At 36.8% G+C, this 23,193-nt stretch overlaps 1 protein-coding gene across 1 annotated transcript in view; it reads right to left on the minus strand.

Moving 5' to 3' along the window:
* LOC131065288 (beta-hexosaminidase 2-like) overlaps nt 1–17,293 on the minus strand; it is a 43,621-nt gene extending 26,328 nt beyond the window's left edge. The window contains exons 1-2 of the mRNA XM_059208748.1: nt 16,733–17,293; nt 14,084–14,090 (exon numbers count right to left, since the gene is read on the minus strand). Of these exons, the coding sequence (XP_059064731.1) occupies nt 14,084–14,090; nt 16,733–17,293 (568 nt within the window). The remainder of the gene's footprint in view (nt 1–14,083; nt 14,091–16,732) is intronic.
* Nucleotides 17,294–23,193: the final 5,900 nt, after the last annotated feature.

Raw genomic sequence — 23,193 nt, forward strand, 5'->3', positions numbered from 1 at the left:
TGGTTGTTGTCCCATCGCCAACTCGAATGGTGAGTACTTGGAAGACTCACTCTTATACAAATTATAACTAAATTGAGCTGTGTCAAGCAACTTCGGCCAATTGCCTTGGTCGGAATTCACAAAATACCTCAGGTAGACTTCCAACACCGCATTGATCCTCTTAGTCTGTCCATCTGTCTATGGATGATAAGTAGATCTCATCAAAAGTTTGGTGCCCACAAGTTTGAATAACTCGGTCCAAAAATTTGATGTGAACCTGGTATCCCTGTCTGAAATAATGCTCAATGGTATGCCCCAGTACTTATCCACATTCTTGAAAAAGTACTCGACCGCTAACTCAACTAGACATGGTTGTTGGCAAGCAACAAAAATAACATACTTGTTGAACCGATCCACCACAACCATAATGTTGCAGAAATCTTCCACATTCGGTAGTTGAGTGATGAAATCCATACTCACACTCGTCCATGGCCACATGGGTATTGGCAAAGGTTGGAGCAACCACCCAGTCGCTCATGAACTGACTTATCCTGCTAGCAGGTGAGGCAAGTCCTCACATAGAGCTCAACATCATCTTGCATCTTCACCCAGTAGAAGCCACATTCCATAAGTGCCAAAGTCCGCTTCTTCCCTGGGTGGCCCACCCAGGTTGAATCATGACACTCATGTAGCAACTCTCTACGCAACTCCTTCCATTTTGGAATGTACAAATGGTTCTCTGCATAGTAGAGAATTTCATCTCGCAGTGAAAACCTCCTAGTCCGCCCAGCACGAACTTGAAGAATAATCTGATAGGCTTGAGAATCATTCTCAAGTCCTTCCTTGATCTCATCTAGCACATCTTCAGCCACTGTGACTTTGCTGGAACCTCCTTCCAGGTTCTCTAGTGTGCCCAACTGTGCCTTTCGACTAAGAGCATCTATAATCACATTATGTCTACCTGGGTTGTACACGAGCTCGAAATCAAACTCTGCAAGGAACTCCTGCCACCTTGCTTACTTTGGGGTGAGTTTGGCTTGCATTTTGAAGTAAGTCGAACTAATGTTGTTCGTCTTCACTACAAAAGGCACTCCCAGAAGATAGTGCTGCCAAACTCTAAGGCAGTGAACAATGGTTGTCATCTTCTTCTCATGGGTAGAATATATGTGCTCTCTGTCATTAAGTTTCCTTGACTCGTATGCAACTGGGTGTCCATGCTGCATCAAATTTCCTCCGATCACATAGTCAAAAGCATTCATCTGAACCTCAAATGGTTTATTGTATCTTGGCAATGCAAGCACAGGTTCCACTGTGAGCTTTCTCTTCAACTCCTCAAAAGCATGCTGCTACCGCTCGCCCTAGATCCATCTCTTTTCCTTCTTCAACAAGTCGGTCAAGGGTCCTATGATCCTATAGTAGCCTGCAACAAACTTCATGTAGTAGTTTGCCTATCCCAAAAACTGTCGTACCTCATGGACATTCCGAAGTGGTTCCCAATCCTGAATCGCTACAAGCTTTTCTGGATCAGGTTAGATCTAACTGTGTCCCACGATGTGCACCAAGAACTGGACCTCCTCTCATGCAAAGTCACACTTGTCCCTCTTGGCAAAGAGGTAGTGTGCTCTCAGAAGGCCGAATACCTCCCTAAGGTGCTCCTTGTGTTCTGCAAGAGTGCGACTATACACCAAGATGTCGTCCAAATATACAACAATACATTTATCCAGCAAGGGCCTAAACACATCATTCATGAGGGTGCTGAAAGTAGCTGGTGCATTGGTTAGGCCGAATGACATAACCAGAAATTCATAAGATCCATACCTTGTTGTGATAGTCGTCTTCTCTTTGTCGCCCGGTGCGATGCAGATCTGGTAGTAGCCTTGCCTGAGATCTAACTTAGTGAAGTTCCCAACCTCCACAAGTCAATCGAAGCTATCTGCTATTAAGGGAAGAGGGTACTTATTCTTGATGGTCAGTTTGTTGAGCACCTGGTAGTCCACGCACAAACAAAGTGACCCATCCTTCTTTCGTTGAAACAAGACTGGAGAAGCATAGGATGAGCGAGAAGGCCGCAAGTATCCTACCTCAACGAGCTCTGCAAGCTGCTCAACTCTGCCATCTCAAGTCCTAAGAGGCGATAAGGAGCCCGAGACAATAGTCTTGCTCTTGTCTCCAACTCAATCATGTGATCCACATGCCTCTTCGATGGCAGTGTTGCTCATAACTTCTCTGGCATTACATCTGCAAACTCCTTCAGGACATCCTCTACCACGGATGGATTAAATGAGCCGGATGGTTCACCTTCATCCTATCCACCAAGTAAGGTAGCCAGGAAGAGTTCCTCAGTCGTCTTGCTTCCAACCCTCTTAGCACTCACTGCACTCAGAATCTAAGTTGAGTCGCCTCACCAGACTGTCAGAATGGTCGTGTCGGATCCAAGATCAAAACGCAACCCAAGTATGGAGCCACAACGACTGCTTCTTATCTCAGATATGCTTGTCCCAAAATTAGATTGAACTCTTCCATTTCAATTGCCACAAGGTTGACTGGAGCCTGCCATGATCCGGTCCTCATGACTGCATTCTGGATCTCGCCACTAACCTTCTGTGCGGCAACAGTAACCGCCTTGAATTTAGTCTCAGTCGGATCCATCTTGAGCCCAAGTGACTTCACTTGGCTCATAGACATGTAATTATGCGTTTCCCCATAATCAATCATCACCAAGACCTTCTTTGCTCCAAAGAATGTCTCAATGAAGCATAAGTCATGTTGACTTGATGTGCCTGCATTCGGATTTGCCGTCTCTTGCAAATCATTCAACAATTACAACACACCCATTTTGGGTTGGACCTTCTGGTTCTTGGTCAGCAATGAATTGATGTGAGTCCGCTCTGGGCACTCCCGAGCCCAATGTCCAGGTTTCCCACAAATGAAGCAGCTATTATCTGCCTTCTTATCTTTAGCAGGTGTTTGATTCTTCGCCTTCTTGGGAGGGTGGTTCCCAGTCAGTTTACTCTTCTTCTGCTCATCCGCCTTCGGCTATGGACCATCATTCTTCTTTTCCTTCTTCCAATGAAAGTTTTTGCGTCGATCTCTTGAGTCAAACCATGATCTGCCAAACCCTTTGGCTGCATCACCCTTATAATCCAACAAGCCATCGACCAAAGTAATCGCCTGAGCCAATGTTTGCACTACCTGTCGTCACATTTCATCGGCAGCCCAATGTTGTAAGTTCCTCACGAACAAGTACAGCTTCTCAAAGTCCTTTATCTTGGTGCATTTCAAGTCCAGTACTTGGAACTGTCGGACATAATCTAGAAATCTTGTCGGTATGCTTCAACTTATCAAAGTGAGCTCGAGCCACCCAATCCAAATTTCCTAGATGGAATTGATCTTGCAAAGCCGCCTTCAGTTTGAGTTAATTCTTAATCGACCGTACTGCCTTTCCAGCTCGCTCGTCCGCCAGATACGTCCGCCACCAAAGCTTCGTACTTCTAGTGAAGCACAAGGCCACCTTCCTGACTTGTGCCTCATCAACCAACTTAGGTGTGCTCAACAAGTATTATTCTACATCCCAGAAGAAATTATCCAATACTTTGTCATCTCGATCACCATCATACGATCCAATCGGTGCTGATGTCTTGGAACCCTGCGTTCCATCTTGAAGCAATGCATGGTGAAGTGACTGCCCTTCTCTTAGAAACTTGATCTCATTGTTGTGAACCTCCACACTCTGATGAATCCTGTCTATGACATCATTCATCTCCTTGAGTCTTGATAGAATACTATCAAATCAGTCCTCCCAAGCCTCCAAATCAGAAATCCACTGCTCATGATCCTAGAGCCATTGCCTGGTATGCGACCCATGCTGATTGTGCTCTTGTTGTTCCGTGACTTCCTCTTGATGTGCATCATCCTGAGCATCCACCATTGAGTTCCTTTGCAAAGCCTTTGCAAAGTTCTTCTCTGATACCAACTGTCACGAACCTTATCAAGAAGATCTGCGTGACGCTAGCATTAATCGTCTCAGGTGTGCAAAAGCTTGCAGACAACCAACCCAGACTATGCCTTCTCATACCTATTCGGATCGGAACTCAATGTCACCTAAAAATCAATGTCGTGATTTGCTGCCAATGTGGAATCCAAATGAATGCAGAAATAAGAAGTCAGATGCAATGCACTAACTCAGTATGCACAAGAACACAAAAGATGCTGGGCGAACACAAATGTTTTTCTATTATGTAAAACTAGCGTTACAAAATCAAAAGCCAAGTGTGTTGTGTTAAGAAACACTATTCGCCGTGTTGTCTGAGCTAACAAATTGCTTAGCCAAACTTATTACAAAGAAAACACTCAGAGCTTCCAACTCAGTCCGTAGCTCCACAATTAGACTTCCTCGGCCCGCCTTGCTCGTACTTTCACCTGACTGTGCCTCGCTCCAAACTCTCAGATGTCACTCCTCTTCATGCTTCAAATGGCTAAGGCATCCCGCCTTATATAGCCAAGCCCGCCTACAAATGCATCGGATGGATCAAAATTTTCCCTGGCATCGATCTTGTAATAGCTTGATCACACAACACACAAAAATCAAGTAGAAGGATGATCCACTTTCCTCCAACGGTCGGCTCAACACGCTAAGGAAGTCGGCCCAATATAGGTCCTACTTAAGCATGCGATCTGCCTAGGGACTTGCAATCCCCCATAACGTGCACCATATAGGTCCGCACCCATCTATGGCCTCCTAGGTACTTGTTCCACGAAGTTGGCCCCAAATGCATAAGTGATCCATGTGGATCCCCTTAGATTGATAAGTGTCATTTGAATTCGGCTAAGTGTTCAAGTATGACCATGAACACAGAAAAGACTTCGTCCCAAAAATGAATGCAAAGTCCGGGTCCGTTACAGAATCCATTTGTGAAGTATTTTTTACTCATGGGTACTCACAAAAGATATTGTGTGAAGTTAAATAATGCAGTAGCAAGTAGTTATTTAATGAGGGAAAAAATATGTAACAATAGTATTTTTTTCATGTGAAAATATTTTTCATAGGAGGGAGCAAAGTGTAACAAGTAGTAATATTTTTTTTACATAATAGTAAAAGCCATTAACAAGAAAGGATGTGCATAAAGGGGAATAATTTATTTTTTGGTGAAAATACTCTCATGAGTAAGAAGAGACATAGCACCAAGGGGAAGAGGTGAAAATGTGTTGTTGCAAACATAATGCAAATGAAGGAAAATGAATATCAAAGTTAGACTGAAAAAATAGTAGGAAATTTATGTTTCTCACAAGTTAGATTTGAAAGTGGACAATTGTCAGTTATAAGATTAATTTGGAAACTTCTCTTTCTATATATTTTCTTTTCTCTTCCATTGTAATGGTCCTAAAATTTTATATTGAGGAGGTTAATAGAAAAATGTTGAGTTTGAATCACAGATGGAAGATGTAAATTGTAATGCCTAGTTTTATGAGCAAATGCCAACCAATTTATGAAATAAAATATTACTATCATTGAGTTGTCTCTGTATATGCATTCTTTTGATGATATGAATTCAATATATTAAATATATTTAAATTTTTCATATCAGCTTCCCTATGATTGTATTGTTTGTTCATGGTTCTCTTTCAAAAAAAAAGTTAAATTAATTTGATTAGACAATTGTGAAATTAGGTGTACAAGGTGGACCTATAAGTATGATTTTATGACAACATGAGTGGATCTGTTAGTGTAAGGAATTAACATATTTTGAATCCACTAGTTGAAATTTGTTTGTTGGTATGATCTCCTTTATAGATTCATATCTGACTCTATGGCCTAGAATGAGGCATTGATCTGTCATTCAGCTTAATGCATTTTCTTAAACAATACATTATTCTTAAAATCTCTTTTGAAATTTTTTTATAGGTATTAGGTGTAGTGTAGGAATTGTTTCCAATTCCTAAGAAAAGGATAAATAGCCAAGATCAAAGCCATATTTATAGCTATTTAGACTACCCTTGGTGAATTGTTTTTGAGAATTCTCTGCTATAAAATACAATGTCTGTGCAAAGTAAGTGTTGAATCTTTAGGAATTGTTAGGTTCACCCACCTTGGTCTAGCAAAGCAAGAAGTGTAGACGATTTCAGCCTTATGACTGAATCTCATTTGTTGGCCAAATCCAACACTAGGTCTAAGCATAAGAACGTGGCTAGTCTTTAGGATTTAGTGGATTTATTGATTTGCAGGGAACCAACAATCATCACATGTTATCATTCCTCCTTATCAAATTTATTTTATAAAACTAGTTAGAATGACCATACTCTAAGATCAATTGATGTAGTCATGGCCATAAGGGCCAGTGATGGATTACCCAACCTTGCTATAAAAGAAAAACTTACAAAAAATCAGTTGAACAACAAAGTAATATATTATTTACTTGCGACGAGAACAATAATATTATAACCTGTGGTGATGTCATATTAAGCTCCAATCATTTGATTATAAGGTAAAAATTATAGATTCAAAAGATACGACAATATAAATCCACTGCCAACTTTCTTCTAGCTTTTTCTCTTCCTTCTAAGGAGGTAAATATGAAATTGAAGTATCATAGTAGAACATATATCTCATGTTGTCAACTAAGACATATGTAACTACAATGAAATGTAATACGATCTTTGATGACTAATTGAACACCAAAAGTAAATAAAAATAAATAAATAAGAAAATAATATATTTAAAGTTAAATACTGAATTAAGGAATAAGTAAATGTGTTTGCGCATGTCATGATCTCTGGATAGGCCTTGGCCCATGAAAAGGTATGCCCTAAAATCATTCAACCATTTTAAGTTTTCAATAACTAAAATAATTAAAGCTATAAACATGAGTTGAATTTTTATATGTGCAAAGTCAATGGGCAATTAGGATGAAGCAACAAATTTCAATCTTGATAACTACAAATATAATATTTAATATAACCTATTATTATTTAATTATCTTGCCTTTGCATTGAAGTCATAAGAACAAGTATGCCTCAAATTCACAAGTTTGAAAGATTGAATATTTCCGTAACAAAGATATATCATCTTTCAACAATAGAATATTTTTACTTCATTTATAAAAAATAGGTAAATAGTTGTCTTATCTTGTTACTTAAAATTTATCTTTTAACTATTGAATTGAGGATAGCTTAATGATAGGCATTTGCATATCATCCCAAATTTATCGATATCATTCCTTCTACTTTCAATATATTTGCAATATACATATGTAATCATAATAACTATATATATGTGTGCAAATGTAAAATGGCATCAACACTTACATAATGAGACAATAGACTAATACAAAATTGCTTTAATATTAAAGTATAATTAATTTAGGTCAAATTAAAGTTGAGTATTTAGAAATTTAAATGGAAAGTGTAGCGTCCTAAAATTATGACACTTGCAATTTCGACTGCATTTGGGTCTTCACGATGGCGGCGCAACGTTGAACCTGAATGGAGACCCCGAAACCTACTTGTGACATCAAAAACTGCATTTTTCTGCACCGTGGCCTGATCCCTCCTTGCACCCTGCTGTCCCGGGAGGTGGGACCATGGCGCCCAGCGCCCTGGTCCTTCTGGACTAGGGCGCCTAGCGCCCTGGTCCCCCAGGACCATGGCACCCAATGCCCTGGTCCCTGGCCCTATTTTGGGCCCGGTCTCTTTTGGGCATCGGGTCTTTAAGTTTGCAATTCAGGAAATAATATTTCCTGGTCGGCCTAAGGTCGGGAAAATCAGTCTATCAGCCCTAATTGACAAGTATATAAACTACATTTCCCCTCCCATTTGAGGAGGTAAGAAAAAGGAAGCAAATAAGCAAGAACAAGATGCGAAAGCAATATTCAAACATTCAAGCATTCAAGCATTCAAGCATTCCTTCAAGCAATTGAGCATTCTAAGTTTCTATTCAAGGCTAGGTGTTGCATTCAAGACAAGGATTCAACCATTGAAGAGGAGATCACATACAACATACAACATACTACATACATTACACCTTCGCATGTAAGAATACAAACATTCTTACAACAAGGTATCAGTACTTGTTTACATTACAAACATTTACATTTACAACATTCTCATTTCTTGGTTAATTCCAAAACCGGGGTTTGACCTAAAAGCAAACCCCTCATCCCTAACCCCCCAATCATCCTCTCTTTTCTGTGTGTAGGTTGCAGGTACGCGACTATAATTGAAGATCTGGAATCCTTGTGCAGAGACGAACAGATCCACCTTCGTTTCGCGGATTTTTCGGAGGACCGTGTGCATGCCGGGCACCATCGTCTCGTCAACTTTTGCTCAAATTTGTAGAACAGCACCGTCTCGACATTTTACTGCTAATTCCAGGTCCGCAGCTTCATCCCATATGCCTATCTCTGTTTATAAGCGAATCTTTCCTACTTTACATGCATTCCTAGTTCAATCTTTCTATCTACATTCTTTACAAAAGAGGGTATCCTTGATGTCACAACCCTTGAAACTCATTTAGAATCCAATCTTGCATTGTGTGGGATTGGATCTTGTGGGTTTCAACCCCTCTTTTGAATGTAAAGTCTCTCCTAAGTGAAAACCATCAACCCTAGTGACTCTCCCTTCTCTCTCCTTGGAGTTGGGGAGGGGAGAACGACTAGGGTTCGATTTTTTCTGCTTTACATTTTGGTGAACCCGACGTGAACATACTCATTTTGATTATTCATGGTTAGATCTGAAAATTTTGCTTCCTTAATTACATTTCCATGTTTGATCTTTTGCAAATTTTAGAGGTTGATTGCATAAAAACCCTAAAATTTTCATTTTAGTAATTGAGCTTGTGGAATGTTTAATTGTTAATGCTTGTTTCAGATCTACCCTTCTATTGTAAATTATCAATTCATATTTGTGCTTTAATTCTGAAAATTAAGTGCTTAAATGTTAAAACCCTAATTTTTAAGACCTTCTTGATTCAACCTTTGACTGATAATTCCACTGATCAAAACACTTCCAAATCGGCTGTAACTTTGGATTCCGCAACAAAATCACAATATCTCTCATCCCTGAAAATTTGGAAAAAAGTTGCGAGGACCGTGTGCACCCCGAGCGCCATCGTCCCCAACATTTTTTCCGAAATTTCGGGAGCTAGATCTTACTGTATTTTTCTGCTAAAATCCAGAATTTTGGCTGATTTTATCAATTTTAACACTTTCAAAATTAAAGTCAAAGTTGGTCTAGCGATTACTTGGATTGAGGCTTCTAATCATTCAAAAATTGTTGAAATTAAAATTCATATCAAAATTGTGTTTCTTACAGTCCTAAATCTGAAAAGTGTGTTGGCATTCATTCGAAATTTCAGTGTTTTATTCAAATTTTTGCAGTTTGTGACTTTTGAAATTAAGTGTTTAATTGCAACAACTTTGACTTCCACTTTCAAATTTGAATTTTGCATGAAATCGAGTCAACTTTTAAATTTCAAAGCCTGCATTGCTTTAAGTATTCCCTCTAAAATCATAAAATTCAAAATTTCAGTTTCCCTCTCTTTTTCAAAATTCGAATTTTGCATTTTTCAACAATCTTGGTAGGGTTCAATTTTGAGATTGCAACTTTAATTTGGCCTATCTACAGATCATAAAATCACTCAATTTTTTCAGATTAGCTTTAAAATCATCATAACTTTCATCCCTGAAAATTTTGAAAAAAGTTGCGAGGACCGTGTGCACTCCGTTCGCCACGGTCCCGGACATTTTTTCCGAAATTTTGGGAGATTGTCCTGATTGTATTTAACAGCTTAAATCCAGGAGATTGGCTGGTTTTATTGAAATTTGCTACCTCTAAAATTCAAAATCTTCTCTCTCTCTTTAGTGCATGAGTTTTACAACAATAAGCCCTACTTACACTATTCCCGTTAGACGAAGCCTTAGAATTAAGTCTTTCCAAGGTGTAATTACCGAGGAGATGGAACCTAATTTGAATGGCCTTTTTAATGAGGACATGGGTAATTCCTCTAATCCTCTTAATGATGAAGAAGCTCTCCATGAGGTTTCTGTAGAACAACTTTCAAAATTGGATAACCAATTTGATGATTTTCGACAATGGATGTCTCAAGAATACCCCGATAGTCAAGCTCTTCCTTTAATTGAGGGTCTAAAATGTATGGTTCAAAGTGATAAGAATGGAATTGATATTTTGCATGGTATTGTACACATTGTGGATTCGAATGTGATGCCGATGAAAAGTTGTGCCGAAACCTTAGGTTATACACAACCTCCTACTCAAGTTAATCATTCTATTCCTTTGACAACTCCTATTGCTAGTATACCTACTTTTACATCAAACATAATGACTACTTCAATACAAGACATTCCACCTATGATCACTAGTCATGGGGGCAATCCCTCTTCTTCAATCAACCCTCTTCCTTCATTCAATCCGACTTCTTCATTCATTCCTTCAATGAGTGTTCCTATTATATCTCCACAAATGAACATGACGCAAGGGGGCAATTCATTTAACCCTTCCATTCCTCCTTGTAGTGTTCCTCCTTTCCAATCATCTCCTATGACTAACTATCATAGTGTCCCACCACCTTACTCTCTACCTTCTTTCAATAACATAACACCTCCATCACAATCTAACACGTCTAATATGAACTCTTCGACTGAAGCGACCATTAACAATCTTGCACAAACTGTCTCTTCTTTACAGCAACAAATTGCCTCTATGAATCAATCTATGTTTAGTGTGCCCACATTTGATGTTGCGAGCCCACTTTCTCTTGATATTGTTCGAGCTATCCCCCCTAAACATGTTGAAATTCCGCATTTGGAGCTTTATAATGGTAAGGGTGATCCTCTAACACATGTTAAGACCTTTCAAACAATATGTACTGATTTTGCTTATGACCAAAGGTTGCTTGCAAAACTGTTTACTAGAACATTAAGAGATAAAGCCCTACAATGGTATTGCTCGTTGCCTTCTTATTCTATTACTTCTTTCGAACAACTTGCAAATGCTTTTATTCAACAATTTCAAAACAATATAAGTCCTAAAGTTACTTTGATTGATTTAATGCATTGTAAACAAGGTGTTAAAGAAAAAGTGACTGATTTCATTGGTAGATATAAGCATTTTTATGCTCAAATTTCTTTTCCAGTACCTGACAATGATATTCAAAGAATCTTTATTTCTAATTTACAAAAGGATATTAGAGAAAAACTTCTGTTTTCTGAGTTTACTTCTTTCCAACAGTTGTGCGCAACTCTTCACAATTATCAACTGACTGTGAGTCAAATGGAACAAGCAAATCCTATGGCTCCGAGTGATAAGGGTGATAGTAGTCAACAACCATTTGGGAAGTTTAAACCGAACAAAGAGTCAATTAAATTCAATGAAAACATCATCAACAACAATGTGAATGCGGCATCAGGTGTGCCTCCTATTTCTAAGTTTTTCAAGAAAGAAAGAAAGTTTACTCCTTTGAATGAATCATTGCATAGTATTATGAATAAGTTATTGGAACAAAATGTGCTTACTCTTCCTCCTATAAAGCAAATAGATCCTGCAAAGATTAATTCACCCTGTTTTGATAACAAATCTTTTTGTCAATTTCATCGTCATCCTGGGCATGATACTGAAAAATGTTTTGCTTTAAAGGGTAAAATTCAAGATTTGATTGATAATAATACTATCTCTATTTCTATTGTGAATGATAAAGGCAACACATCTGTAGCTCCTCCTAACCAAAATCTTCAGATTTTTACTGATCCATTACCTTCTCATACCTCTAATGTGGTTGAGACTAACGATTCCTCTTTCTCACCTGATAATCTTGTGTCTATGACTCCGAATGTGATTAACTTTGTAGAGCAGCAGAAAATCCCTAAAGAACCTTCCATCACCTTTGATTCTAGTGAAACTATCAGGGCACCTGATGGTCCTTTATATATAGTTGCAAAAGTCAAGAATACACCTTGCCGTGGAGTGCTTATTGATCCTTCTTGTATGGTTAATATCATTACTGAAGAATTTCTTTTTACTTTGCAATTGAATCAAGTGATCTATGATGAAACAAATGTGGTTGTGAAACTATTTGATGCATTTTCTTCTCCTGCAATTGGTTCTATTACATTACCTATTGAGGTCCATAACAAATCCCTTGATGTGGACTTTGCTATTATTCCATCATCCGAACAATTTCGTGTGAAGCTAGGCTATCCTTGGCTATCTTCCATGAAAGCTATTGCTTCTCCTATTCACAAGTGTTTGAAATTTCCCCATAATGGTGAAGGTGTTACTGTCAATCATAGTCTCTTTAAACCAGTTGAAAGAACTTCTAGCGTTCCTATGGATTACTTTTGGCCTAAACAATTCCAATCTCTTCCTCCGCGAAGTGATCATCTTTTCAAATCTTATCAAAAGTGGAAAAGAGATATGATCCTATCTCTAAGTGAACCTAGAACACCCAAACTTGACATTCCTATCGTTCTTGAGAAGGAAGTTCTTCCTTTGAAAGATAAAACTAATGTCTTTCCTCAAGAAGATTCCCAACCCATCCCTATGAATGTGACTATGTCTATATCTAATAAACTTCCTAAAAGTAGACCTATACCTCCTCGTCATGATGGACTTGGTCTCCTTCCTAAACCAAATATTCCTCCTTTATATGGAGCAGTTCCTCCTCCTTCCTCTTATGGAGAGAAGAGACCTTCCTCTTCTCCTATTGTTCAACCTAAGAGACCACAACCTAAACACCCAAGTGACAAGGATGAGAATATTCCTCCTCCTTAATCTTCTCAACTTCCTACTAAGACTAGACGAAATCGTTCTGCACGTGAATGCTGACGAAAGCGTCGTCTTAGAGCTCAGGCAGCTACTTCTCAAACTTTGCAATCCCCAAAAACACCTTCAGCCAGTATTATTTCATTTTCTCCTCGGCCAACGATTGACCCGAAATCTCCTAAACATAAGATGCATGATGGTCTTGATCCTGTGCGAGTTAAAGATCCTATTTTTATAAATCTTGATGATGATATAGATGAAAATGTTACTCTTGTTCATTCTAATAGTGAGTATGAATATGTTGATGTTGATAACCATTTATCTAACGAATTTTCTAAAGCACTTATCCTAGCTCCTAGACAAGAACAACGTGGCTTGGGGTATGAACATAGCCCTTGTTTGGATCTTGTGATAGCTCCATCTGCTGTGTTGGATGTTCCTCCTCTAGCATGTTTCCTACCTTCCCGAAATATTGATCAACAAGATCGGGGGGTAGATGACGTGCTAGACTAGTTCATTAGCATAGCAGACTCTCTCCTCCTCTCTTGATCTCTTTTGTTACTTCTTCTATGTGTTATTCTTATTCTTCTATTTGTTGTCCTTAGTGTTGTCTACTTGAGGACGATGCAAAACATTGAGATCTCTTTTGGTCTCTCTCATGTTGACTCAAAAGACACATGTGTTCCCTTCTTCTAGGTGACCTTCCTTGATTGAGGAATGAAGAACAATTATGCATACATACATACATATGATATACATGAATTATCATACAGCATACTGACCCCGAGGAAAGTGAAGTCACCTTGTGCTTTGTGTTTTGTGTCTATTATCCTTGGGCTTATCTCACACTTGGGGGCTAAATCCTTGTGATAACGTGCTCCTTTCTCATTTCTTATATGTATCACTACCTTAAAGCAATCACCCCCGGTGAGGCATGTGCGATCGCTTTAACGTAGGGGGGCATACATCCCGTTCATATCTTTTCAAGATACTTGAAAATTTCTTGACAAATTTAGCTTTGCCTTGAAAATTTTTGATATCTTTCTTGCATGACTCATAGTGAGGGAACCTTACTACTGACAGTCATGGTTCTCCCTCGTGATCTTCCCTTTTACTTTGTCAATCGAAGTCGTAAGATCCTTAGTCCACTGGGGGCTTGGTGTATCTTGCCTCCTTGACGTGGTGAAAGTTTTTCAATGTTGTTTCCTTGTACTTTACCAGAAGTATGAGTATACGCTTATACTCCCGCTAAAGTGGGGGCTAAATGTAGCATCCTAAAATTGCGACACTTGCAATTTCGACTGCATTTGGGTCTTCACGATGGCGGCGCAACGTTGAACCTGAATGGAGACCCCGAAACCTACTTGTGACATCAAAAATTGCATTTTTCTGCACCCTAGCCTGATCCCTCCTTGCACCCTGCTGTCCCGGGAGGTGGGACCATGATGCCCAGCGCCCTGGTCCTTTTGGACTAGGGCGTCCAGCGCCTTGCTCCCTGGCCCTATTTTGGGCCCGGTCTCTTTTGGGCATCGGGTCTTTAAGTTTGCAATTCGGGAAATAATGTTTCCTGGTCGGCCTAAGGTTGGGAAAATCAGTCTATCAGCCCTAATTGACAAGTATATAAACTACATTTCCCCTCCCATTTGAGGAGGTAAGAAAAAGGAAGGAAATAAGCAAGCACAAGACGCAAAAGCGATATTCAAACATTCAAGCATTCAAGCATTCAAGCATTCCTTCAAGCAATTGAGCATTCTAAGTCTCCATTCAAGGCTAGGTGTTGCATTCAAGACAAGGATTCAACCATTGAAGAGGAGATCACATACAACATACAACATACTACATACATTACACCTTCGCATGTAAGAATACAAACATTCTTACAACAAGGTATTAGTACTTGTTTACATTACAAACATTTACATTTACAGCATTCTCATTTCTTGGTTAATTCCAAAACTGGGGTTTGACCTAAAGGCAAACCCCTCATCCCTAACCCCCCAATCGTCCTCTCTTTTCTGTGTGTAGGTTGCAGGTACGCAATTGTAATTGAAGATCTGGAATCCTTGTGCAGAGACGAACAGATCCACCTTCGTTTTGCGGATTTTTCGGAGGACCGTGTGCACGCTGGGCGCCATCTTCCTGTCAACTTTCACTCAAATTTACAGAACAGCACCGTCTCGACATTTTACTGCTAATTCCAGGTCCACAGCTTCATCCCATATCCCTATCTCTGTTTATAAGCGAATCTTTCCTACTTTACATGCATTCCTAGTTCAATCTTTCTATCTACATTCTTTACAAAAGAAGGTATCCTTGATGTCACAACCCTTGAAACTCATTTAGAATCCAATCTTGCATTGTGTGGGATTGGATCTTGTGGGTTTCAACCCCTCTTTTGAATGTAAAGTCTCTCCTAAGTGAAAACCATCAACCCTAGTGACTCTCCCTTCTCTCTCCTTGGAGTTGGGGAGGGGAGAACGACTAGGGTTCGATTTTTCCGCTTTACAGAAAGATAGATGTGTTAAGTTTTGAGAATTTTAAATATAAAGAAATTTTATTGATATTAAGTTGGAATCACTTTTCAAATATGTAGAAATTGATTATATTAGTCTTGAAGAAGTTGCAAACTTTGTGCATATATGCTTTATGTGGTTCACATTTGAGTCCCTTAAGTTTGAACCCAAGTGCCACAACTTTGATCTAATACATGAGAATGGACATAATTATATGGGAATGAATTAACAAATCTATTCACCTTCTGTGTGTATGAATCTACTAAGGTGGTGTATACAAACACTTTGGGGGAGATTGTTGAATTGCTAGGATCAAGTCCTCCTAGGTCAGTCCTCTAGATACATTGACTTTGCAATTTTGAGTGGATAATCATAAATATCATATGTAAGCATACAAAAGTATTATATGATTTTTATATAGACTATAATTCTTTCACCCTTCATAAATGAAGTGTGCTCTAATATTTTTTTGTTGGTGTCCATAAAAATTTATTGAACATTGAGTATATTTAAATATAAAAAAATAACAATAATAAATACAAACATACATCAATCTAGTTCTTAATGGCTAATGAAACGATATAGGAATATTAAAAATTGAATTAAATTTTTAAATTTTAGATTCAGTCTCATGTCCTAGATTGAACTAGACTAGTCTGAGTAGCATAAAATTGAATGAGAGGATTAGAACTGAAAGTTTGTAGTAGGAAACAAATATATGAAAATAATAGTTAATATACATAGATTAAATAATTAAAATATATTAAGTTTTATACAAATGAAAATATGATAAAATTAAATATATAAACATAAAATGAATTGAATAAAAAAAGTATTGAGTCATGAGTCAAATCTATAAAAAAAATGTCTTATTTATTAATATATAATTATATTAAAATATTTGGTAAAAATAAATTCAAAAATAGATAACAATTGACATAACTATACAAATTTTACCCCACAATAGTAAATATGTCGTACAAACATCTTCTAAATTTAATGGTCCCTAAATTTGAATGTAAATTTAAACAATAAATTTTATATTTTAATATAAAATCCAAATATTAGATATTTAAAATTACTCATATCATATCGACGAAACAATATATAAGTTAATCGAGTACATTCCTCCTGAAGGGCGACATTTCTGATTGGGCAGTACAGACATGAAAAATATAAGGATAACAAGAAACTATAGATTGAATCGAAGGATATTTGTAAGCTACGATGTATATTGGTTGACCTGTGAATTATAATTCTAAAATCATCCAAAATATTTCATTCTATACCAGCTAAACCTTTCTGTCCATATTCTTCTTTGGTGTAGATCAGCTATTGAATTATCTTTCAAGGAGTAAAGAAAGTAAGCTCATTGAACTGTATATACAAACCTGGAGCATCAATCTCCGGGATGACACATTAATTTTGTTGTAGCTCATGGCGCTAATGGTCCTCAGAATTTCTTCCACAGTATAAAAGTTCCTGCTTGTGTCAAGCGTAATTCCTCTGTGTGGGAATAGCGGGTAGTCCACGATCATCAAAGGCCCGGGGATGAGGAGAGGATAAGAGGAAGTGGCGTTGTAGAGGTGGATCAGCTGTGAGAAGGTCTCCAAGCCCCAAATGGCTCCCCATGCCGTCTGAGCCGATAAAGTGGCGGGCGTTCCGTCAGAGGGAACGGTGAGATTGTATGACTCGTCGACCCCGTGCTGGAGGTCGGCGTTGAGATCGCGGACCAGCACATTGAGCTGTTTTAACGGGGTCGAAGAAACGGGCGTGGATGGTGCAGCGTCGGGTGAGTGGATGGGATACCAAGGCTTTTCCGAGATGATCTGTTTGTAGCGGGAGACTGCGTTTGCAAGGCTTGTATGATTGGGAAACGAGATTTGGAAGGTCGAAGATAATGGAATCATGAATTGGGTCTCATTTCCCCATTTTACAGAGATGGGCTTTGGCCATACATAAATGTTTTCAGATGCCGCAGCTGTGAATGCGAAGAGAGAGAAGATGAGAGAGCGCAGGGGGATCCTCATCATGGCTGAAGATTTTATGTTTGCTTGTGGTGATGAACGAGCAATTTATGGAGTGCGTGAGGTAGAAAGGTGTATGGATTGTTTTATGCTTTTGTCGATAGGTTGCAGGCGGATCATGCGAAGCTAATTCAATTGAGAGGGACAAAACTAGAATTGAAAAAAAAAAATTTGACATACACGTGTCGGGCGTTGAGGTCGATTGAAGAAACACAGCATTGTTGCCTGCTGAACCCGGCTGCCGGCTATTAGATTATTCTCTGATGGCATTGTGAAATATGGGTTGGATTTTATTATATTTAAAAATAAAAAATATTTATGACATCGTAATATATTAGATGGATTTTTTTTATTTTTTTTTTCAATTTTTTTTTGTTTTTATGTGAAAGCGGATATGAACAATTTGTCCGGTTACTCTTAATTGATCTAAATAAAATAGTAAATGTAATGGATAATAAATGCACAAAGTATTGACTGTAATATTGATTATAATTTTTGATTAAAAAAATTATAAGTGGTTTTCAGATTAAAGTTATAAGGATTAGGTCTCAATTAACTCTTTGATATATGAGATATAAGATAAGATTAAATACAACTTTCTTAACACATTTATATATTTGCGTACATATTAGATTTTTTCTAATATATCAATTGAAATGTTGATGTGTGAATAATATAATTTCACAAACATACATATATATGTAATTATAATTCACACATTCAAACTTCAAATTTAGTGAATCTCTCTCTCTCTCTCTCTCTCTCTCTCTCTCTCTCTCTCTCTCTCTCTCTCTCTCTCTCTCTCTCTCCGTATGTGTGTGTGTGTGTGTGTGTGTGTGTGTGTGTGATGTGTGTGATGTATATGTATATGTATATGTATATGTATATGTATATGCATATGTATATGTATATGTAAATTTATGTATATGTGTGTTTGTGTTGTACGAATAAATATTTAAATTATTGAATAATTTATACTAAGTTTCTACTAATGGTATTTATCAGATATTTAACAAAACTCAAAAAAAGAGGGGAGCACATTTAATGTTGTTTAATTTTTTATGGAAGAAAAACCCAATCGACACTAAGTCGTGCATCCCCATTTTTTGGCTTTTGATGTACTCTATGGTGCCTAGATATTAGTCATGAATGGGAAAAATAGTATTCAATTGACCCCATTGAATACAATTATTAATCTTAATTCAAACTCTCTTTTTTCTTCCTTCCTAAATCTATGTTAATTGTTCAACCCCTGTGCTTTTCTTGAGCTATAATAATGTATTCCTATTATCTCGGTTGTGATCATTTGATATCATAAGCTTTGAGGATGTGAGATCAATGATAATGTGCTCTCATTAGCTAAATTATGATCATATGTTTTATATGCTAATAGTTTGATGTTGCATAGCTTAAATTATACATACAGATGATTCCAAGTTCTTGATAGCTATGGATGTGATCTAGGACTATCTTTGAAATTTCCCTAAGGTGTTAGAGTTTATTTTGGTATGTTAGTGCCCCTAGTATTGATTCATTTTCATTGAGTAATCATTAGTGTGCCACTTTTCATTTTATTTCTCCATGCATACTATTGCATCAATATTGTATCCATTAGATAGGGCCATTAGGTGGTACAACCCTATAAGCTTTATTTATATGCACAATGTGATACCATATATAATGTGAGTTGTTCTCTTGTGGTGAATAGGATGTTTAGAGGATCCTAACAAATCTAGGTAGAAAGTTCTTATTATGTCAATAGATAGAGCTATGAGGATAGTTTATAGCATTTGCAATATATAGTCTTCACACCTCCTATGGTCTCATTCACTTTACATTTGGCTAGGACTTTGTTGGTGATTCTATCTATCATATATTGACAATTATTATAGATTAAATGTATATTGGTCATTTCTATTAGGTGGTACAAGTGTGTGTGTGTGTGTGTGTGTGTCTATTGGTGATCATCTAGGCCCATGAAGGTAATTTAATATTTAGGATATATGATGATATGTTGTGCAAGTGGCAAGCTCAAATAATTTTTATTGTTGTTGGAGGACTAATCATTTATACTATTATTTCAATCTCCATATATACATAATTCATTAAGAGGATGTCATGTGAATATGATTCACAACACGGTGGAATTTAGTGTGCTCATTTCAAAGATAGTACATATATATTTAAATACTTACAAGATATAAGACTACATGTTCACTTTTAATTTTCTTGTGGAATTTTCAATTGAAAATGTATGATGAAAAAAAATGCACTTGGAGAAAGTTGTGAGACCCACCCTCTAGTTCATCTATCAATTTATAGGAAAGAACATTTAGGATGATTTTATCATTATCATGAGATATTAATGCTATAATCTTTGTGGACATTTTATTATGATTATTTGATGATTTTGTATTATAATGTGATGTATGATTTAATTTGATGAATTAGGGTTAAATATGTTTATCTTTTAGATAATCCTAATTACCTAGCTTATGAATACATTAACTGTTGAATGGAATTTTATTATGAATGGAAATAAACCTAGATATGTTAGTTAGAAACGATGTATGTGATTGTGTATATGTTGGCGTTCCTTTGCTTTAGCTATGGAAGTATCATGTCTTTCGAATATTTGGAATTGAGTATGAAAGCATTCGTGGCCAATCAAATCAAAGATTTGACATAATGATCTATTGTGTTAAGCCAATTAAGTTGAACTAGCCTATTTGGGGAGGTAAAGGTCTTCTATTTCACATTTATATCCTATGATGTGAAAAAATATAAATACTATTAAATTTACCTTTTAGTTGTGAAGTATGATGTTGTGTTGTAAAGTGCATGCAAATGTGATGATGAGGGAGTCAAATGATAATATGTAACACTTAGGAGTCTAGTGTGAATTTAATTTCTATTCCAAAATTTTAAGTGAGTTTAATGTGTCATTCTCACTTTATAATGCCTCTCCTAAAGTCTTAGGTCATAGGATAATGGGTTAGGACTCATTTAAAAGTCATAAGGTTTTGATTAATAAAAATAGGATAAGCTTGTATCATTACATATCCACAAAGCAACACCAAGAGCGCATGAGGGATGCATAGCTAGCAAAAAAAAACCCACCAAAACATAGCAAAGTGAATAGAGAGCCAACAACTACACTAAAAGACCAACAAATAGAGAAGAACAAAAACAACCAAAAACTCAAAAGAACCACCCAACACAGACACAAAGAGATGGTCTACTACATGTGGGTACCCTTTTCCTGCCAATCGTGGCACAAATTAAGAACTTTATTAGAAAAAGAAACTTTTTACTCGACCCTATCCCAAAGGCAGAGAAGACCAACGCAAAGTCAAGGGTGGCTTTAACCAAGGAATTTGCAGCACAAAATCTCATGACTAGGGACTCCCTGTGTTTTCTTTTATTTTCCCTTCTTTCCATCTCATCATGAATAGCCTATAGGGAGGCAGGGACCTTCTCAATTTTCTTGTTAAGGGCCTACTGGGTTTTCTTGACCTCATCCAACTCAAGCTTGGTCCCTGCCATCTAGAGTCCATATCATTGATTTTTGACCCATAAAGTCATAAAGTTAGTCATATGTGATTTTGACCCATTTTCTACCTTTCTATCATGCATGAAGAGTCGGTGTCTTTTTCTTTTTTCTATTGTTTCACCATCATGATGCTCTCACAAATAGTACAATTATGACTATGCATTTTTGTTGATAGTAATGTCCCTACCCTATTATGCATCATAACTTGCCTCTTGCATGTGTGACCTCAAGGTTCTTTTGAACATGTTTAAAAAATTGTCTATTTTGCATAGTCACACACCATTAACTCTATTGTAGCATGATTTTAAGACTATATATTTTCCCTTATGTCAACTTAAAAAGATTTCTCTTTCTATATTTTATCTCAAGGGATTTGTCTTTTAATTCTTGTCATGCCTACTTTTTTTTTTCATGCTACACTTGTGAACTCTCATTTCAATTTTGTTTGGTATAAAAATTCATTTAGAATTGTATATTGCCCATGCTATTTTATATCTTTGTCATTTCCTTTGATACTCCTAATTTGTATTATTGTCCTCAACTTGATGATCATCTACTTGTTTGAATGTTCCTTTATGCCTTAAGACCACTTTCCTTGTCATTTTTACTTAAAGTAGACTATCCTTCACTTCTACTTAATGTATTCACTATCTATTAAAGGGATGTGATTCTCCCTTCAGCTTGAATTAAACCCTTTATACCATTTCCATACATGAGCTTTAATGTCCATTACTAGTCTATATTCCAAGAAAAAAATAAACTAGTGTTTTTTAGGGAAATAAAAAATTAATATATGTCTCTTCGTACCCCAAACATCACCACTTTATGGAGCTCCAAATATAGCACAAACCCTTCATCATAACTTAGGAGACTTCTCTTATCATTATTTAACACCCTTTTGTGAATTTGCAAGGTGATGTTTTGTATAGATTAAAAAGGTGGCTTTTGGTGCCAATAACCTTCCAATCAACTTATGTCAAAGGGTTTATCACATCACTATGAAATTATCTATAGCATAGTCCCTTTCCTTCCATGTTTATAACTATTATGGATTGTCATAAATTAGCACTCTTCTTGATGATAATGGCATTGGCCTATTTTGATTTTCTCATTGTTATATGAAAGGATTTTATTTATAGAACCCAAAATTACACCATTTTCAACTACTCCTTTCAAATTTATTCATGGACAAAAAGGACTTTCAAGTATGTTATCAAACAACCTAGCTAACATTTCTTCATAACTATCATAGTCACCCATATTCTCCTTAGTAGTTTCAAATACATTTCCATTCTTGTCAACTTGGGATGAAACCTTGAAATTCTCTCTATTGTGCAATGATATCTTCCTAGGAAAATGCTATGAATACCATCACTTACTTGTGGATTTAGGAAATAATTATCAAAAGAAATAGAGGAAATATGTAATTAAAATTTCAAATGTATTTAGGAAAATAATCTAAATATAGAGGCTTGAGAATACCATTCAAGGGGTTTATGGAAAGTACTTTCCTGTGAGAGATTAGTATTATTTTTTGTTAAGTTTAGGGATTTTTTGAAACAACCATCTATATGGATACCACCCCCTAGGAGTTAAATGTAGAAGCATCAAGAGGAGAGTAACCTAATGGAATATGAGTAAAGCCTTTGAACCCATGATTAGCAAAATGACCAAAAAAATTGTCAAGGATTTTGTAGCTTCCTAAACTATCATATCTATCTACATGATCAATCCTAGCAACATGATATTATGGACTAATATTGGTGTTTATTGTCATAAAATTTTGGAATTCATAATTTTTACAAACTAAATACCTTGACATCATCATTATCATCAACACATCTTGAATAGAGATATATCATCTTCATGTCCTCAACCCTTGTGTTTGCTCTACAACATGGTGAAATTTATCCATTATCTTCTTCAATGTACCCAATATTCTTAACAAACCTTTCAAATATGCCAAGCTAGAGAAAAAAATATTGTTTATACACCACAAATGAAGGTTCTTTCCATGCCATATGACCAACAAACCTAAAATCCCATGAAAAAACATATTTTGGTGTTTTCCTTTCAATGAAAGGCATAGATATCTTATCTCTTTTTAATTTTTGGCACCCAAGACACTCTAGATACTTATAATAAAACATTATAACTTTGTTGGAGTTGAGGGGGGGGGGGGGGGGGGTGAATTAGTACATTTAAAAACTAATAGAAAGTTCCCAAACTCAAACTCAGTCAAACAAAGGAAACATATCTCAGTCAAGATCAATATTCATAAGAATACTTGACATCAACTGGTTTAACTAATATGACAACTTTAACAGTAAACAACTTCCATCTTGTAAAC

This window comes from Cryptomeria japonica, chromosome 1 (assembly GCF_030272615.1).
Source record: "Cryptomeria japonica chromosome 1, Sugi_1.0, whole genome shotgun sequence".
Classification (NCBI taxonomy): domain Eukaryota; kingdom Viridiplantae; phylum Streptophyta; class Pinopsida; order Cupressales; family Cupressaceae; genus Cryptomeria; species Cryptomeria japonica.